General features: G+C 33.8%; 1 protein-coding gene across 1 annotated transcript in view; it reads right to left on the reverse strand.

Moving 5' to 3' along the window:
• Window positions 1–4,189: 4,189 nt before the first annotated feature.
• LOC114620687 (ankyrin repeat domain-containing protein 26-like) overlaps window positions 4,190–16,486 on the reverse strand; it is a 37,939-nt gene continuing 25,642 nt past the window's right edge. Inside the window, exons 10-16 of the mRNA XM_028766806.1 lie at window positions 12,833–12,861; window positions 12,671–12,743; window positions 10,926–10,993; window positions 8,768–8,837; window positions 5,219–5,247; window positions 5,055–5,127; window positions 4,190–4,466 (exon numbers count right to left, since the gene is read on the reverse strand). Of these exons, the coding sequence (XP_028622639.1) occupies window positions 4,393–4,466; window positions 5,055–5,127; window positions 5,219–5,247; window positions 8,768–8,837; window positions 10,926–10,993; window positions 12,671–12,743; window positions 12,833–12,861 (416 nt within the window). The 3' untranslated portion in view covers window positions 4,190–4,392. The remainder of the gene's footprint in view (window positions 4,467–5,054; window positions 5,128–5,218; window positions 5,248–8,767; window positions 8,838–10,925; window positions 10,994–12,670; window positions 12,744–12,832; window positions 12,862–16,486) is intronic.

Genomic DNA, 16,486 nt, shown 5'->3' on the forward strand with positions numbered 1-16,486 from the left:
TACCCATGAAGAAGACTATTTTTACTGCTTTCAAGTATTGCTTCAAAGTAGTCTTTGTGTTGGGTTGAAGACTTGTGGATCTTTTCTTTTCTACTTTGGCACATTTGTTGCTGCTGGCCTTGTGCAGCTTTTGTTAGGCAATTATGTTGATGAAGTTTTATAGGTGTTACTTTTGACAATCCTGGAGACACAATATCATGACAAACTCCCCATCCTCAGACTCCTATGACTTTTCTCACTAGACTCTAAGCAGTAGTGCCCAAGTTGTTTGTAGATGAATCATTTTTATGCAAATGCTGGATTATCTAACCTGAGTAAGTTGAAGAGTTTTCTTCATGTCCTTCATACTTCCATAACTAACGTTTTATTTTGTACTATAAAAATACACATCATTTCACAATATTCTATTGATATACTTCTTTGTGAGCTTCTTTTTTTTTGTTTTCTTACAGGTTATTGTAATTACATCCCACCTACTGTATGGCAGCAGCACTGAATAATCATAAGGTAAATATTGGGGAACCATATAGAATTGGCTCACCAGTATTCTTAAATGGAGAGAACAATAATTTTCTGTCTTGGCCTCTTTTTCAACCTTTCCTCTGCAAATATTCATCAAAACAAAATCAAATGGTCAATTTTATTTTAATCTTGGTTTCTCTTCAAATATCTTCCAAAGGTGACATATAAATTTTCTAACAGCATTTTTACATTTTGATAATCAGGAAGTGGATGGAAGATAAGCAGCATCTTCACCTCCTGAGATTTCACAAGTGAAGAATCCTAGAGCTATGCATACATATGTAATGTGATCTCCAAAGGGGGAGTGATCTAACTTTGCAAGTTTCTGATCACTATAGAATTTTCTTATAAAGGTACTTACTTAATTTATCTTTTCTGAATGAAGACTATCTTTTCTATCTTCCATCTCATCCAAGCTGAGATTTCATTAACAATCTCACACTTCAAAGTATAGTCTATGAGTTTCATAACCTTTTACAACTTATCAGATGTTCATGCACAGTGCCTGATTTACATTTATTTCCTCCCTGCATTCATCATGTTCTTGCTTTTATTTATCATCATATGTTCCTTATTTTAGCATTTTTGGTTAGATTCTTGATTAATGACACAAATCCTTTAGCAACTGCATCAAAATAATGTGTTATTGAAACCTGATAACTCCCTGAAGTCATATGTATTTAACTTATTTCTTATTGTACATTTTGCAAGTAATACTATTTACTTAGTATTGTAGCTTATTCTTCAATTTTAAACTAAGTCACTTTTCTATAACTTTTAAAAACACTGTATTCCTACCTTTCATTTGTTCCTCTGAATTATTTTCTGGTCCTTCACTGACTGCTCCAGAAAAATTGCTATCATCTATTTGTGGAAGATACTTAGAAACACATAGTTAAAGTCAATACCAGCAATAAGCTGCATGAATATTTTATAATTATTTTTAAGAATATCTGAATTTAAATTTTTAATATAAATTACACTTTAATATTAACAATGGTGTTATAATTGAATGTAGGTGGAATAAATGCCGTATAGATCAGTTCTACCTTTCATCAGCATAAGGCCATTGGATATATCAACTGATCTGGAAGGCCATGGAAAGCATTAAAATATACACAAGCAGAGAATCATAAACATTCAAGTAAGAATAACTCTGAATAACTAACTTTTCTTTGTTGTTTTTAAAGTAGTTTTTTAAATACACATCGCTATAAAAATTTAACTACAAATTGGTAAAAGACAATATTAAACACTAAGATGGGATCAAGTAGCAGAAATTACTTGAGACAAAATTGACAAAATACGCATGTATTAAGAATTCATACTGCGTTATCTTGAGAATGAACACAATTAAAAGCTCTTCCACATAGGCAAACAACATTTTTTAAAACCCTAAAACAAAGAAGGGATGATTCAGTAACTAAGAGTTCTTCCTGAGCTTGCAGAAGACTCCTGGTCAGTTTCCAGCACACATGTCAGGTGGCTTATAACCAATTGTAAAGCTCCAGAGGATCCAAAATACACCTGCCTTTCTAGGTTCTGCACAAAGACACATCTGAACAAAAATCTATGTAAATTAAAAGGTTTGCTAGTTAACAAAAATATGTTTAAATAAACAGAGAGAATTTTTTTGTTTTAATAAATGGGATGAAAAATTTGATATGATATGCAACCCTTCTTTTTGTAATGAAGAAAGTACATCCAAAGAGAATAGCAAAACTTAGTAGAAGAGAAGATACATTTCTTTATTGACTCTCTGAACTATACCAGACATTTATAGGTATATTTTCTTGCCAATAAAATGAGAATAAAAAATACGATATTTACTCTTCTCTTTAGTTGTTAGTTATCTGAGGATGTAAGGAATCAAATGAGTAACACATGTGATAAACTTTTGTCTCTGTTTAGATGGTGCAGATCTCATCCTGAAAGCCTTCATTGGTCCACCTTTATAACTATCTTATCTGGATGTAAACCCAATGCCCACTCTGAGTAGCATCAACACTTTAACAGCCTGGTTCTGCCTACACAAGATTATCTACAGTTTACTATCAATTGTTTTATAGAGTTGTGTTTCATTATTAAGGTTTCTGTACTTTTAGTGTCACAATGGCCTTTAAATGAAATACTCAGTTTCTGTTAAGTACACTGTTTATCCTAATGACAAATTTTTCAATGTTAAAATATTTAAAGTTTTCTCAACTGAAAAATACCAATTAAAGTTTTTATTCTGAATCACAAATAGGAATATATTTGCTATTTTTTATGTATATGAGCTGTCTTCACTAAATCCTGACTTAATAGATTTAGCATAATTTGAAGAGATTATATTTTGCTTTGCCTCATTCCAATGAAGATAAGTAGGATTGAAATTGATTTAATCACTCTTCTCTTTGAAATCCAGTGCTCAGCTTGCTTTCTCACTTTTCCTTCTTCATTCTGTGCTTACAGTCTCTGAGCTTGTACTGATGAGGTTCACTCTGGTTCTACACTACACAGCCATTCTCCCCTGAAGATATATAGACAATTCCAAACAAATATCCACAAAGGGATCTCAAAACCAGTAGAGTTGACAATAACAACAAACATAGCTATTCAGGGCACTCAAACACAAAAGGCCAAATGTGGAAAAAAGGCTGGCCCTAAGGGATGTTGATTTTCATATTGTGCAACCACATATTTGAAATGACTGAGAGTCACAGTCCTTTAGCATGAACCAGAAAGGCAAGATACTCTGCAAGATGCAACAGTGGCACTTGTATACTGAGAGTAACCAACACCCATCTACTTGGAATTAAAGCCTGTTCAAAAGAATGGAATCCATTTCTGGTATTATAAATTTATCAAACTATCTGTGGCCAGCGAGACCACAGAACCCAAAGGAGTACCTACTAGAACCTCTCTTCTAAAACATCGTAATAACTAACTGCATTATAGTGTCTTTTTCCTTATATCCCCAGATAGATTTACTTCCCACCCTCATCAAAGAAGCTTCTTTTTGCAGCAGATTCAGATGATTACAGAAAACTGGAAGTGGTCAAAATGTAGAGAACAACGGTTTATTGGATTCTCAACCCCAATTATTACATATGGTACAAATCTGTATAGTTAATGCTTAGAGAACATTGTGGAAGGACAAAGTCGAAATATTGTAGGAGACAGAGAACCAGGATATTTGCTGTGACATATAATGTCTTCTAAAAGAAAAATAAAAATGAAAATGAAAGACAGACAGGAAGTAGAGACAAGAAAAGGGTATTGCTCTCTGATTAAATAGAAGAGAATGGGATAAATATGATCAAAATGTGTTTTATGAAATTTACAGAGAACTAAAATTATTATGTTATTCAAAACAATAAATAGATAAATAATATAGGCATCAGGTAATATAGACAATAATTGTTATTTGATCCTATGTAATGATTACCCTTTTATTATTTAAATGCTAATTTCTGTGTTCCAATATCGGGTTACAATCTTTATTCTGAGAATTTGCTGTCTCAATATTGTGCAAATATTCCTTCATAATTATTCCCTTATTCATCAATACAGAACTGAATAGCCAATGATTGAGCAGGGAAGATAATGGGGCTGAACTTCCTCCCAGTCAAGGAAGGGCAGAAGCCAGATTAGCATAGAGGATTAAAATTAATACTACTCACTTGTGCCTTAAAACTTTAAAATAAATAAAATATTCCTGTCACAATATTTGGGAACTAGCTGGGTTGCAACAAACCTGCAACATTTATATATCACTACTAACAAGATAACCTAAAATGTATTTAATTATAGCCTTTGCAATACAATTGAAAAACAAACAAACAAACAAACAAAAAGGCATTATTGAACAAAACAATTGAAACATCTTTATACCAGTAGTTGTTTGTCTTTATTGTCACAAGACAGAGTTTCTTCCAGAGATTCAATTTCCAAATCTGATTCTGTTGGTAAATATACTTATTTAGTTAAATTATTAAAAAATTATTCGTAAATATTCTATCAAAATATATACATATATAAACTTATTGATAAGAAATAATGCATTTTTCATTAATTTCAATTTAGGTCATATGAAAAAACACATTGGAAAATCTGCAATGATTACTTACTTTATTTTATTTTAGAAACAGACTCTTGTGCTATTAATTAGCTAATAAATAGCTCTTGAGAAAATCTAAACACTAACTGGAGATTCCAAGGTATGTGAGATTATAGGAATTACTATGACAGATCAGCCAAAGAGGTTTTTAAAACATATGTATCTTAGAAGTATCACAAGTTGCCTCTATAAATCCTTAAATACAGAGATGGCATATGTTATGATGCAGTAACTAGAAGCATTGATTCAGACTTTACATAAAGTCTTTATCATGTTCTCTTTGTCTCTTCTGAAAATATTACATGACAACATTAGCCTTTCCCCTATTTATTTTGTGATATTATAAAATTGGATGGACAAAAAGATCTTGAAAATAGGGAAGAATGCAGATATCTAGATCTCTTTATATAAATGATACTATAAAATGTACCTATTATGAAGTGAAGTGACTCAGCTGTTTTTCCTGCTTCACTGAGAATATATATTTTCCCTTCAGTGGAAGACTGGATTGGTTTAAAAACAGGACATTAAAAATTTTGTACACTTAAAACAATACATAATAGAAATTAAAGATAAATATATAGAAGTAATTACCTTCAAGTTAGGATACATGCAATCTTGAGCTTCAAAAAAGCAAAAGGGAATAAGATTAGTACATTGTAAGCAGAATATGTATCATATATTCATAGTAAGATAAGATTAAATTTAATTTTTGTTTGAAACTTTGAAAATTGTAATTTTATACTAAAATTAAGTTTGCACATTAAAGAAGTGAACTTTTTACTCTTTATCAATACTGTTAATTTATATTTGTTATACACATTTCAATAAAGAATTTTCAAGAAATGAATTGCAACTTCTAAATATTAAGTAAAATAAGACATAAAATGGATTTTGTGTGTCTTCTCTGATATGTCAAGTAATGGTTGTGTCTACTTATTAAAGATATGAAAGTATAGTTAAGGCTATAGCAGGGGAAGTAACGCATAACACTGGAAAGGATAGGGCCAAGTTAGAGTTTAATGGAGTATAAATATAAATAAAGGTAATATTTATGTATGATTAAATCCTATTATTTTGTAAACTAATGAAAAATTTTAAAATTGGAAAAATATTCCTCCTTTGAACTTTACCTCTCATTAAATAGCAATGCCCTTTCCAGTACACTCATGATTTCTGAGTTAGGAGTGGGAAAGCAAGTCTCCCACATACCACTAAGCCTTGGACCAAATGATATTAGTTTTATTTAGACAACAAACACACTAGTTCCACCTAACTATGTTTTCTCCAGGTTTCTCCTGTGTATTTCACTATTACCTAACTAGAGTTGGAGTTTTGTTTTGGTTTGATTTTCTGTAGTCTAGCCATTAAACATTCCCTCTTTCTTTTAAAAGTAAACTATGTTTCTTTGGTATTCATACATTTAAAAATTCTACTTAGTGATCATTGCCAATTTGGATTTTCCCATGTAGAACAATATTATGATTTCTGTTTCTTCTGCATTTTGCTTCCAAAATGCTTGTAAGAATTCTCAGAAATAAAGGTAAGCTTACTTTCCTGAAGTCATATTTTAACTCTCCACTTAAAGGCTCTAATCTATCTATCTATTTATCTATCTATCTATCTATCTATCTATGCATTTATCTATGCATGACATGGACAAACAAGTGGTCTTTAAGACTTTATTACTTAAAAATTTATTGCAATTATAAAGTAGCTGACATTCTTAAGTTGTTTATATTTAATGCCTTCCTCAAATATCTGTACAAATGAGTATTTTGTTTGTCAATATAAAAATTCAATCATGCTTAGTTTTCAAGTAGTCAATTATTGATTTGGGGATAAATATATGTGACTATCAATAGACTTAATATATCACTTTTTCCAAGCAAAGTGTCATTTTAAAGGCAAATAAGTTTTAAAAATGTATATAAAATATTTCACTAAAAACCAATGAACAAAACTTCAAAATAAAAGTAAAAGATAGACTGGCTCAAATATAGCCTCAGAAGGAAACTGTATACTCCCTTAAAAGTAGCATTTTTGTGGTTCATTTGCACAATGATATACTATTCAGCTATGAAAAAACAAACTCATCATGAATTTTACAGGTAAATGGATTGAACTTGAGAATATCATCCTGAGTGAAGTAACCCAGACCCAACATGACATGCATGGTATGTGAACATTATAAGTGAATATTAGCCACAAAGTACAGGAAACGCATGCTATGCTCCACAGACCCAAATAAGCTAAACAAGAAGGAGGGCCTAAAGAAGGATGCTCCAATCTCACTTAGAAGGAGGAATAGAATAATCATAGAAAGCAGACAGAGGGAGAGAACTGGGTGGGAGAGGGAATAGGGAGGGAAAGGAAGTGTTTTGGATTGGGTGTGTGAATGAAGAAAAGAGGCCAGGGAGCCAGAAAAGTGAATGAAGATCTGTGGCTGGCATGGGTGGGAATGGAGGACATCTCTGGAATGTGGCAGGGACCTGGTCTTGGGCTCCCAAGAGTCCATGGCAGTGACTTTACCTGAGACTCACAGCAGTAGAGAAATGAAATATAAAGAGGCCACTTCCTGTAGCCAGGCAGGACCCCAGTGGAGAAATAAGGACATCAATCTACCCATAAAACTTTCACCCTAAAAATTGTTCTGTCTCCAAGAAAGTCAGAGGGACAAAGTTGGAGCAGAGACAGAAGGTATAGCCAACTAATAACTGTCCCAACTTGAAACCCATCACATAGACAAGCACCAATCCCGAACACTATTAGTGATATGTTATGCTTGCAGAAAAGAGCCTACCGAACACGACTGTTCTCTGAGAGGCGCTACTCAACAGCTGACTGAAACAGATGTAGATACCGATAGGCAAACTTTGGATAGAGGTAAGGGACTTTTGTGGAACAGTTGGGGAAACAATAGAGGGCCCTGATAGGGACAGAAACTCTACAGGAAGACCAACAGATTCAACTAAGCTGAACCCTTAGGGCCACACAAAGACCAAACTACCAACAAACAAGCATTCATTGGCTGAACCTAGGCCCCTCCCCATGCCTGCATATACGTATCAGATGTGTATCTCAGTATGCATGTGGGTCCCCCAGAATTTCAGCAACTGGAGCAAGGGCTGTCCCTAGAGCTATTGTCTGACTGTTGAATCTGTTTCCCTGGCTGGGCTGCTTTGGCCTCAGTAGGAGAGGTTGCACCTACCCATGCTGAGACTTGAGGAGCTAGGGTGGTGAGATACCTGGAGAGAAGCACCCTCTCAAATAAAAAAGGAAAGAGGGTAGGGGGATGTACTCTGTTTTGGGGGACTGTGAGAGGGCAGCATTTGAGATGTTAATTAATTAATTAATTAATAGCATACACCTATAGAGCCTCCAAAACTGAATTCTCTGAAGTCTTCTAATCACGAATGTCCTTCAAGCTTCCTAGTGAACATCTCTTTTCTAACTGTATTAAGTATTCATTCTTCATAAAATTTATTGAAAAAAATATATCCTTGTGATTTTCTGTTTTCATTATTTTATGAACTCTTATGGTCACTTCAGTGTTACCTTTTTAGCATGTATACTTAAGAATCATAAAGTTAAAATTGTGAAACCATAAATGTATGCATACCTGATAATATGTGATCTCATCTATCTATGGTTCAAAAAACATAGTGTTCCCTGATCAAGGAGTTAATGCCTTCTGAAATTGAAAAAAGTTAAGGAATTTTGTTGTAATTCTTAGAACATGTACATACTAAATGCACATTTTATTTTCATGCAACCTTATATCACCATGCCATGCTTAAATGAAGTACAATTAAATGTTTTGCTATCTCTTATGAACATCTGCCTCATTTCTATGCATTTCATCCATGAATAGTATTCTTCCTGTTCTTCATCCCACATTCATTATTTTATCTACACGTTAGCATTCCTCTTATTAAAATTTAGTTTTTAATGTGACTCATAATGTAAATTATTTTTAAAAATGTAACAATCTGATATGTTGCTGAAACTATTATTGAATATATTTCTTACTATATTTAATGAATAATCTCTTTTGGTTAATACTGCTTCTTAATTACTTTTTAAAAAAGCATAATCCCATTTTATGGCAATGTGTGTGTGTGTGTGTGTGTTCATTCCTACCTGTAGTTTGTCTATTTGTATCATTTTGACACCATTCAGATGTTGTTCCAGAAAAATGTCCATCATCACTCTGTGGAAGTTAATCAGAGATAACTTTGTTAAAAACCAGTTTCATCTATGAATTTCATAAATATCTTTATTTACAATATTCCTAAAATTCAAACTTCAAAAGCATTTTTAATGGTATGTTAAAAAGAAATGTGGTGAAGGGAAAACATTTCAAAAACTAAATACTTATGACTCTCTGGATCAATATGCTTTTTACTGTCATAAGGCCAATGAGTCTGGAATCTGATCTAGGAAGGTGGGAGAAAGCATGATATACACACCTCTGCTTTCCTGACTGTTTCATGCAGAAGTGAATTTAGAATGCCTAAACCCACTTTTTGTCCTACCAAATTCTCTTTTAACAAATTAAATTTCACATGCATAATACAGCACTTAACATTTGCTTGTCATTCGATGTTAGAAGTCATGAGACAAAAACCATACATACAGTTTTGAGAGAATTTACACTCCTTAATACAAACAAGGAGTCAGTATGTACAGCAAACAAGTGCTTGAAACTTCTAAAATTATTTACATTAAGTGTTTATTAGTAGAAAATTATTAAATAGTTGGATGGGTATTGTATATTTTTACATTGTCTTTTAAAGTAGAAATGAATTATAATGTGTAGGTATGCAAATCATTTCTGATGAAGACAGACATTCTAAAAGCATAGGAAGCCCTAGTAAGAAAAGATTCATTTATGTTTCCTCATCAAAGTTTAAAATATACCACCCACTTATTGGAATGTTGACTATATATTAAAATGACAAGATGCGATATAACTACTCATGCTTATTCTTCTCCCTGCCCACTTGTGGTCATCTCAGAATATTTAGACTCAGGTGAGGGAAGACCTATTATCCACTGTTGTCTCTGTCCAGAATTCCCTCAGGCATAGTCCAGTGGATAACACATTGTTATCTTCTAGTTCCTAATCTGATCCATTCTAATAATTATCTTTATAAAACTAGAGAACTCAGCACCTACTCACAGCCTTCTTCAATATTACCTACATTAGAGATATCTATTTTTCATTTAAACTATCTCTTCTATTTTGTGTTTTCTACATGAACTTTACTTCTTTATCTGTAACATATCCTCTTATCTGGTATGGTCAGTGTTTAACTATAAAGCACATTTCCTGATAGAAAACTGTCTAAAGTGAAAATATTAGGAAAAATCTTGAAATTAATCTACAAATTACAATATTGATTCCAAACATGTCCATTAGAAATCTTTTATAAACAAAACTGTGTGCTATTATCATCTATATGCACTGTTTGTACTAAGCTCTGGATTGATACATTCTAAAGTCCACTGAAAAAGACTAAACAGCATTCCTCAGAATTTCTGTTTTGCCTCCTTCCAGTGAAGGAAGTTGGGTTGCTAATGTTTTAATTTCTTTTGTCATTGGAAAGCTGATGCTTGGCTTGCTTTCTCTCTTTCCTTTAATGAGTCTGCAGTGGCAGTCTCTGGGCTGGTGCCCCTAATGTTCACTCTGGTTCTACACTATACAGTAAATACTCCCAGAAAACATATTCTCAGACAAGTCAAACGTAAGTCTCCAAAAGAATTCCAAAATCCATAGAGTTGACAGCTGTTAAGGCCACTCAAAGATCAAAAGCCCTATTATGGGAGGAATGGGAAGCAATGAGATTGATCATACATTACAATTCTGCCTAGAATAGAGTGAAGAAACAACAGATGACAGGCAATAAATAAATTTAATATTGATGTTTATAATATACCACACCCTTGAAATGTAAGAGAAGAGCAGGCATCTAACATGAACCAAATAAAGTTCCCTTGTTAACAATTGAAGCTGTTTAGTCATTAATATGAAATGTGATCATGTCTTTTCAATTTACAAGAGTGATATGCAAGAAATAGCACAGACTCTATTTGGAACACATTTTTAGTCGAAATCTAAAGATAACATTTGAATATAAACTACCATATATTTTAAGAATATTCTGTGTTTTACAATTAGTGAAAATTTTAAACATTGAAAAGTAGGACTGAATACCCTGAAATCTAATTTTTTCATGTTATATAAGTAAATAAAAGTAAACAGTAGTCAACAAACAAGGAAGAAATATCTTCATACCACTGACTGTTTATCTTCATTGTCACATGAAAATGTTTCCTCCAGTGACTCAATTTTTAAGTCTGATTCTGTAGGTAAATATATTTAGTTAATTTCTAAAGAACTATTATATTTTAAAACCGGTCTTTTATGACAACATATAAGTGTATACAGTTACTAATGTTTTAAATTAACAATTTCATCTGGTTATCTATATTCTTAAAGATATTTCTAATTGACTAATAGTCCACTTGAAAAATCAGTAGATGGCAACATGGTCAAGGTATACAGGCATTGAAAAGATTAATCTATAAACTCAACCTCTATATCTAAATTAACATACCTACAGAAAAAATCATATTTCATAGCAGTGAATCATTTTAGACTCTAGAATAACTTATTTCATATTGCATTTTAAACTACTTGTTTACTTATTTCTTTACAAAAACAGTTGATAATTTAATCTAGTTTGGAGTAATCAGCCTGTTTCTCACATTTGAAAGTTTTATGTATACTGTCATAAAGGTTTCGAGCTTTAAGACTCAGCCTAATGTCAAAAGGATTCTGTGATGCTAGCTCTTTTTTCTTTGTCTGTCGTATTTCTTACTACTCTATTGACTTTTATCCCTTCCTAGAATTATATCACTTCACGTGTTTCTACCTCTTATTCCTGTACTAAAGATTATCTTCTTAGTGTTATCGATTTTTGTTAAATTATTTTATTTAGTTAAACTTTAAACGTTGCCCCTCTTTCCTGGTCCCCCCTCCCCACGTTCTTCACCCCATCCCCCTTCTCCTTTCCTTATACGATAGAAACTTTATGTTATCTCTTTACAAGTAGTTTTTCTTGATTTTACTCAATAATTACTTGTAGCTGAACCAAAATGTTTTGACATTAGATGACACAATGTAAATGAAGCATTAGGAGTGGCTTATAATGTCTTATTTGGCAATAAGTGATGAGCTTAGGCAGACAAAGGAATGATGTGATGAGAATAGGAAATATCAGAGGCAGGAGAGGCAGACAATACTTAAATGACAGTGTGGTTGTATCTGGAACTGTAATGAGGAGAGCATGCTGTGGAATTAATAGTGTCAGGCAAAAGACAGCAGTAGGGAGAAGGATGAGAAGAACATTAGCCTAGAATCAGACTATAAAGCCTTTTATGGAGCTGCGGATCAGTTTTACCTAGGTGCTACGAACATCATTCAGATTCATGTTTGCAATGGAGACAGGTCACTCATAAAGTGGTCTCACCTGGAAATGAGGCTTCTGAAATAGATGCATGTGTAATAGAATGAGAAATATAAAATTCAGGCCTGCACTGCAGAATTACAACTCATACTAGTTAAATTCTTGATTTTCATCAGTTCTTATCTGTGACATCAATGGGAGAAGAGGCCCTTGGTCCTGTGCAGGCTTGATGCCACAGTGTATGTGGATGCTAGGGTGGTGAGATGGGAGTGGGTAGGTGGGTGGGGAAGCAGCTACATAGAGGCAAAGGGGCAAGGAGAGAACTGGCATGGGATGGGGAAGTGTGGAGGAGTAACTGGGAAGGAAAATCACTTGAAATGTAAATGAATAAAATGAGTAAAGAAATAATAAAAAATGCAGAATAAAAAAAGTTTATTAAATGGAAAGTTCACTAAACATTATACCTCAAATAAATGTCATGTAATATACACCTTTAAGTTAGGGAAGAATGCAATAATTTCAAACATTTTAATGAACTTTTATTCAAAATTATGTGTACTATATTACTTACCTATTATAAAATGATGTGATTCTGTCATTGTTCCTACTTCATTCAGAATGGGCTCTTTCCTTTTACTGGAAGACTGGATTGATTTAAACACAAGGTACTTAAATTTTGTATACTCTAACTGATACATAACTAATAATTAAAGGGATAATCAAGAGTAATTACCTTCAAGGTAGGATTCATCCGAACTTGAACTTAAAAGCAAAAGAAAATATAATCAATGTATTATAAATACAATATCAATCATATATCTGTACTAAGTTTAGATAAACTCTCATTTGTAACTTTCAATTTGGAATATTCTGAGATAATTTCCCTGGTTTAGAGAACTGTATGACAGAAATATAGTAATGGAAATAAATACATAAAAATCCAAACAATATTTTCTAAAATTCTTAATTTATACATTAAATAAATGATGCATTTAGTGAGATGAATTTTGTATATCATATTAATCTAAATAATTTCACAGGGTTAAAGAGATGGCTCAGCAGTTAAGAGCACTAGCTTTTCTTCCGGTAGATCATGATTCAATCCCTACCACGTACATTGCAACTCAGAACTGTCTGTAACTCCTGTCCCAGGGGATCCAGCACCCTCATACAGACATACATGCAGGCAAACCAGCAACATAATCTATATACAAATAAATTAGTAATAAAAATTATTTCATAATAGGAAAAAGCAAGTTGTAAAAGTTAAGAAAAATAAGACAAATTCACAGCAATTAATGTCACATATCTTCTTTTGTATGCCTACCTTGTCGCTATCAATTTTTTTAAGAAGATATAAAAACAGAGATAACACTATAGTAGGGTGATAGAAAACCAGTAGGAGGAAAAAGACAGAAAAGAGAGTTTAATAGGAGTAAATATGAACCTGGTACAGTATGTATGCATGAAAATATCTTGCTAAAAACACATTATTTGCTAACCAAACACATATAACTTAACATCCTGATTAGTGAGCTATTTCCACTCTGATTTACCTGTTATTGATGAAACTTATAATAGAATACTTGCAGCTTTAGCCTCTCTGTGTTTCCTCCATGGTGCCTTAAGCATGCCCAAAAATAAATAACTAAAGTAAGCTCATTATTTCGCTTGACCTTATTTTGCCATACTATGACAAACGACACAAAAGATTCTTCTCTGCATTTCAAGGTTCTGGTCCTGGAATTCAAGTGTTAATAATTGTGTTGGGGGTGACCCTCTAGAAGGAATGGTTGATATGTCTTCTAGAGAGTTAGCTTAGGGTGACATATTGGAGCAAAGCACACAATAATTGAAAGGTTGGAGCAAGAAAGGCCTCATATCCCCATGTTTCCATAAGAAACATCTTCAATGCACAAGAAACTACCCTATAAATGGAATCAAAGTAAAACCCTGCTCTCTCAGAAAGACTTGCTCCAGGCTCTGACAGAGTGGCAGAAATGGGCAGGTAGTTCTGCCCATTCCAAGTCAACACAGAAAATCCTAACAAATATGGGGATTCACAAGACATTTTAGGGTGCAGACCTAAAAGAACCTGTGAGTGAGTTAAAGTTTAGAACTTTAAACATCTGCTCATTTCCTTCACTTAATCTCTGTTCTCCATTTAGTTTTTTCATCTTTCTCCTCCTCTTCATTGCTCTTGTAACATTTTTCAAATGTGAAAATACTCACATGCCACTTCATACACCTTGTACTAACTGGAAAAGGTTTTCTTCAAATATCCTCTGCCAAAAGGGAAAATTCTATAGCCATTTAATATTTTGTATGATTTAATATACATTCCATGAGCAAATTTTAGTGGCGGGAAAATAATTTCTGCCCCCCTTGTTACATTTTATTTCAGTCTTTGTTATGTGTATTAGTATATGTGTTGTCTGTTCAGGGTATATGCATATGCCAATGCAGTTGCATATCTGTGTATGTACAAAGAGGCCAGAAGAGGACATCAGGAAATCTTGACTATCCCTATCTACCTTATTCCCATAAGACAAGATGTATCACTGAGTTTGGAACTTGACAAGTAGTCAGAATAGCTCAGTGATGCCTCTGACATTTTCGCCAAAGTTCTGGGTTACAGAAGCACACAAGGAATGCCCACCTCGTTCTGTTACTCTAGTTATTTGAACATAAGTCTTCATGCTTTCAGTGTAAACTCTGTTTCCTTTCCAAAGAATCAACTCCCCAGACTTCTGTCCTGTTTTTGGTATTTTTAGTCTTAATTTTTAATTAAAATATTACTTCAATCTCCCCTTCCATTTCTTCTCCCAATCCCCTCCCACGTACTCTTTGCTCTTTCGACATTCCATGGCCTCTTTAATTTTAGTTGTTACACACAAACACTTATGTTTGTGCATATGCATACCTAAATATATGCATATAACCTGCTTAGTTTGTTTAGTGTTACTCTGTCGTATTTTAGATACATTCCACTAAATGGCTTTATATAATAAGATCTTTCACCTTTCTCCTGACTGAATCCTGTATTGTTAATTCTTTGGCCTGTAATCATGGATAAGTTAATATTCAGATTACAATTTCCTAAATGGTACATAAAATAGTGATCTTTTGCATACACATGAAAGCCTGTTATCATGGCTATGTTTTTGTTTAGACATCTTACATTATCTTGATCCACTAGTGTGAAACTATGTAGTACACATAAATTAAAGTGAAATCATTTTTCAGTGGTGAGACACAATTATTTAAAAATCACAAAGCTCATTATCTTCATTCTCCTCTATTCTGATTACTCTTAGATTTGGTCTTTTCATTGTGCCCTGAATTTCCTGAATGCTTTGGATTAGGAGGTTTTTACGTTTTGAATATTCTTTGACAGTTTTGTCAATCTCTTCTAAGGTATCTTCTACACGTGACATTCTCTCTTCTATCCCTTGTATTCTGCTGGTGATACTTACATCTCTAATTCCTGGTCTCTTTCTTAGGTTTTCTATTTCCAGGTTTGCCTCCATTTGTGGTTTATTTATTTATTTATTTATTTATTTAGTTAGTTAGTTAGTTAGTTAGTTTCCATTTCCCCTTTTAGGTCTTGGATTGCTTTCTTCAATTCCTTCACCTGTTTACCTGTGTTTTCCTGTATTTTTTTTTTGTGTGTATGTAGATATGTGTGTTATTGATATTATCTTCATGAGATAGGATTTTAGGACAGATTCCTGATTTTCAGGTGTGTTGGTGTATTTAGGGCTTGCTGTGGAGGAAGAACTGGGTTCTGATGGTGCCCACATATACTGGCTTCTGTTGCTTATCATCTTGTACTTGTCTCTCTCCATCTGGATATCCCTGGTGTTTGTTGGTCTGGGTGACTCTGTCTAGAGTCTGCCTTTTTTTGTTCCTGGGTTGCTTCAGGGCTCCTGATTGGCCTGTGGCCCTGGCTGTAGCAGAACACCTATAGGGCCTTTCAACTGGGGTCTCTCAAGAGGGTCGGAGAAGCTGCTGATCTGTTGCTCTGGCTGCAATAGATCTCCTGTGAGGCCTTCCGACTGTTGGGTCTTCAGTAGAATAGTCAGTCTGTTGTCTTGTGTGAAGACATTCTCCAGAGGGGCCTATGGTCTCTGGTTTCCGTTTCCCTGCGTGCAGCAGAACTCCAGGGAGGCTTTCAGTCTGTTGGGTCACTTGCCCTGCATGCCTTCAAGCTAAGTTGTCAAATGCTCTGAGTGCAGATCGTCTAGGATGGCTCAGGATATGGGAGTAGACCAGCTAGCAGTCACCTGCCCTGAAGGCAACTGATCCTCAACTGCTCCAAGTGCAGTAGCTATCCTCAACTGCTCTGAGTGCAGTAGATCCTCTGGGATGGGTCAGGTTATGGTGT

Source organism: Grammomys surdaster, unplaced genomic scaffold (assembly GCF_004785775.1).
Source record: "Grammomys surdaster isolate TR1022 unplaced genomic scaffold, NIH_TR_1.0 170, whole genome shotgun sequence".
Classification (NCBI taxonomy): Eukaryota; Metazoa; Chordata; class Mammalia; order Rodentia; family Muridae; genus Grammomys; species Grammomys surdaster.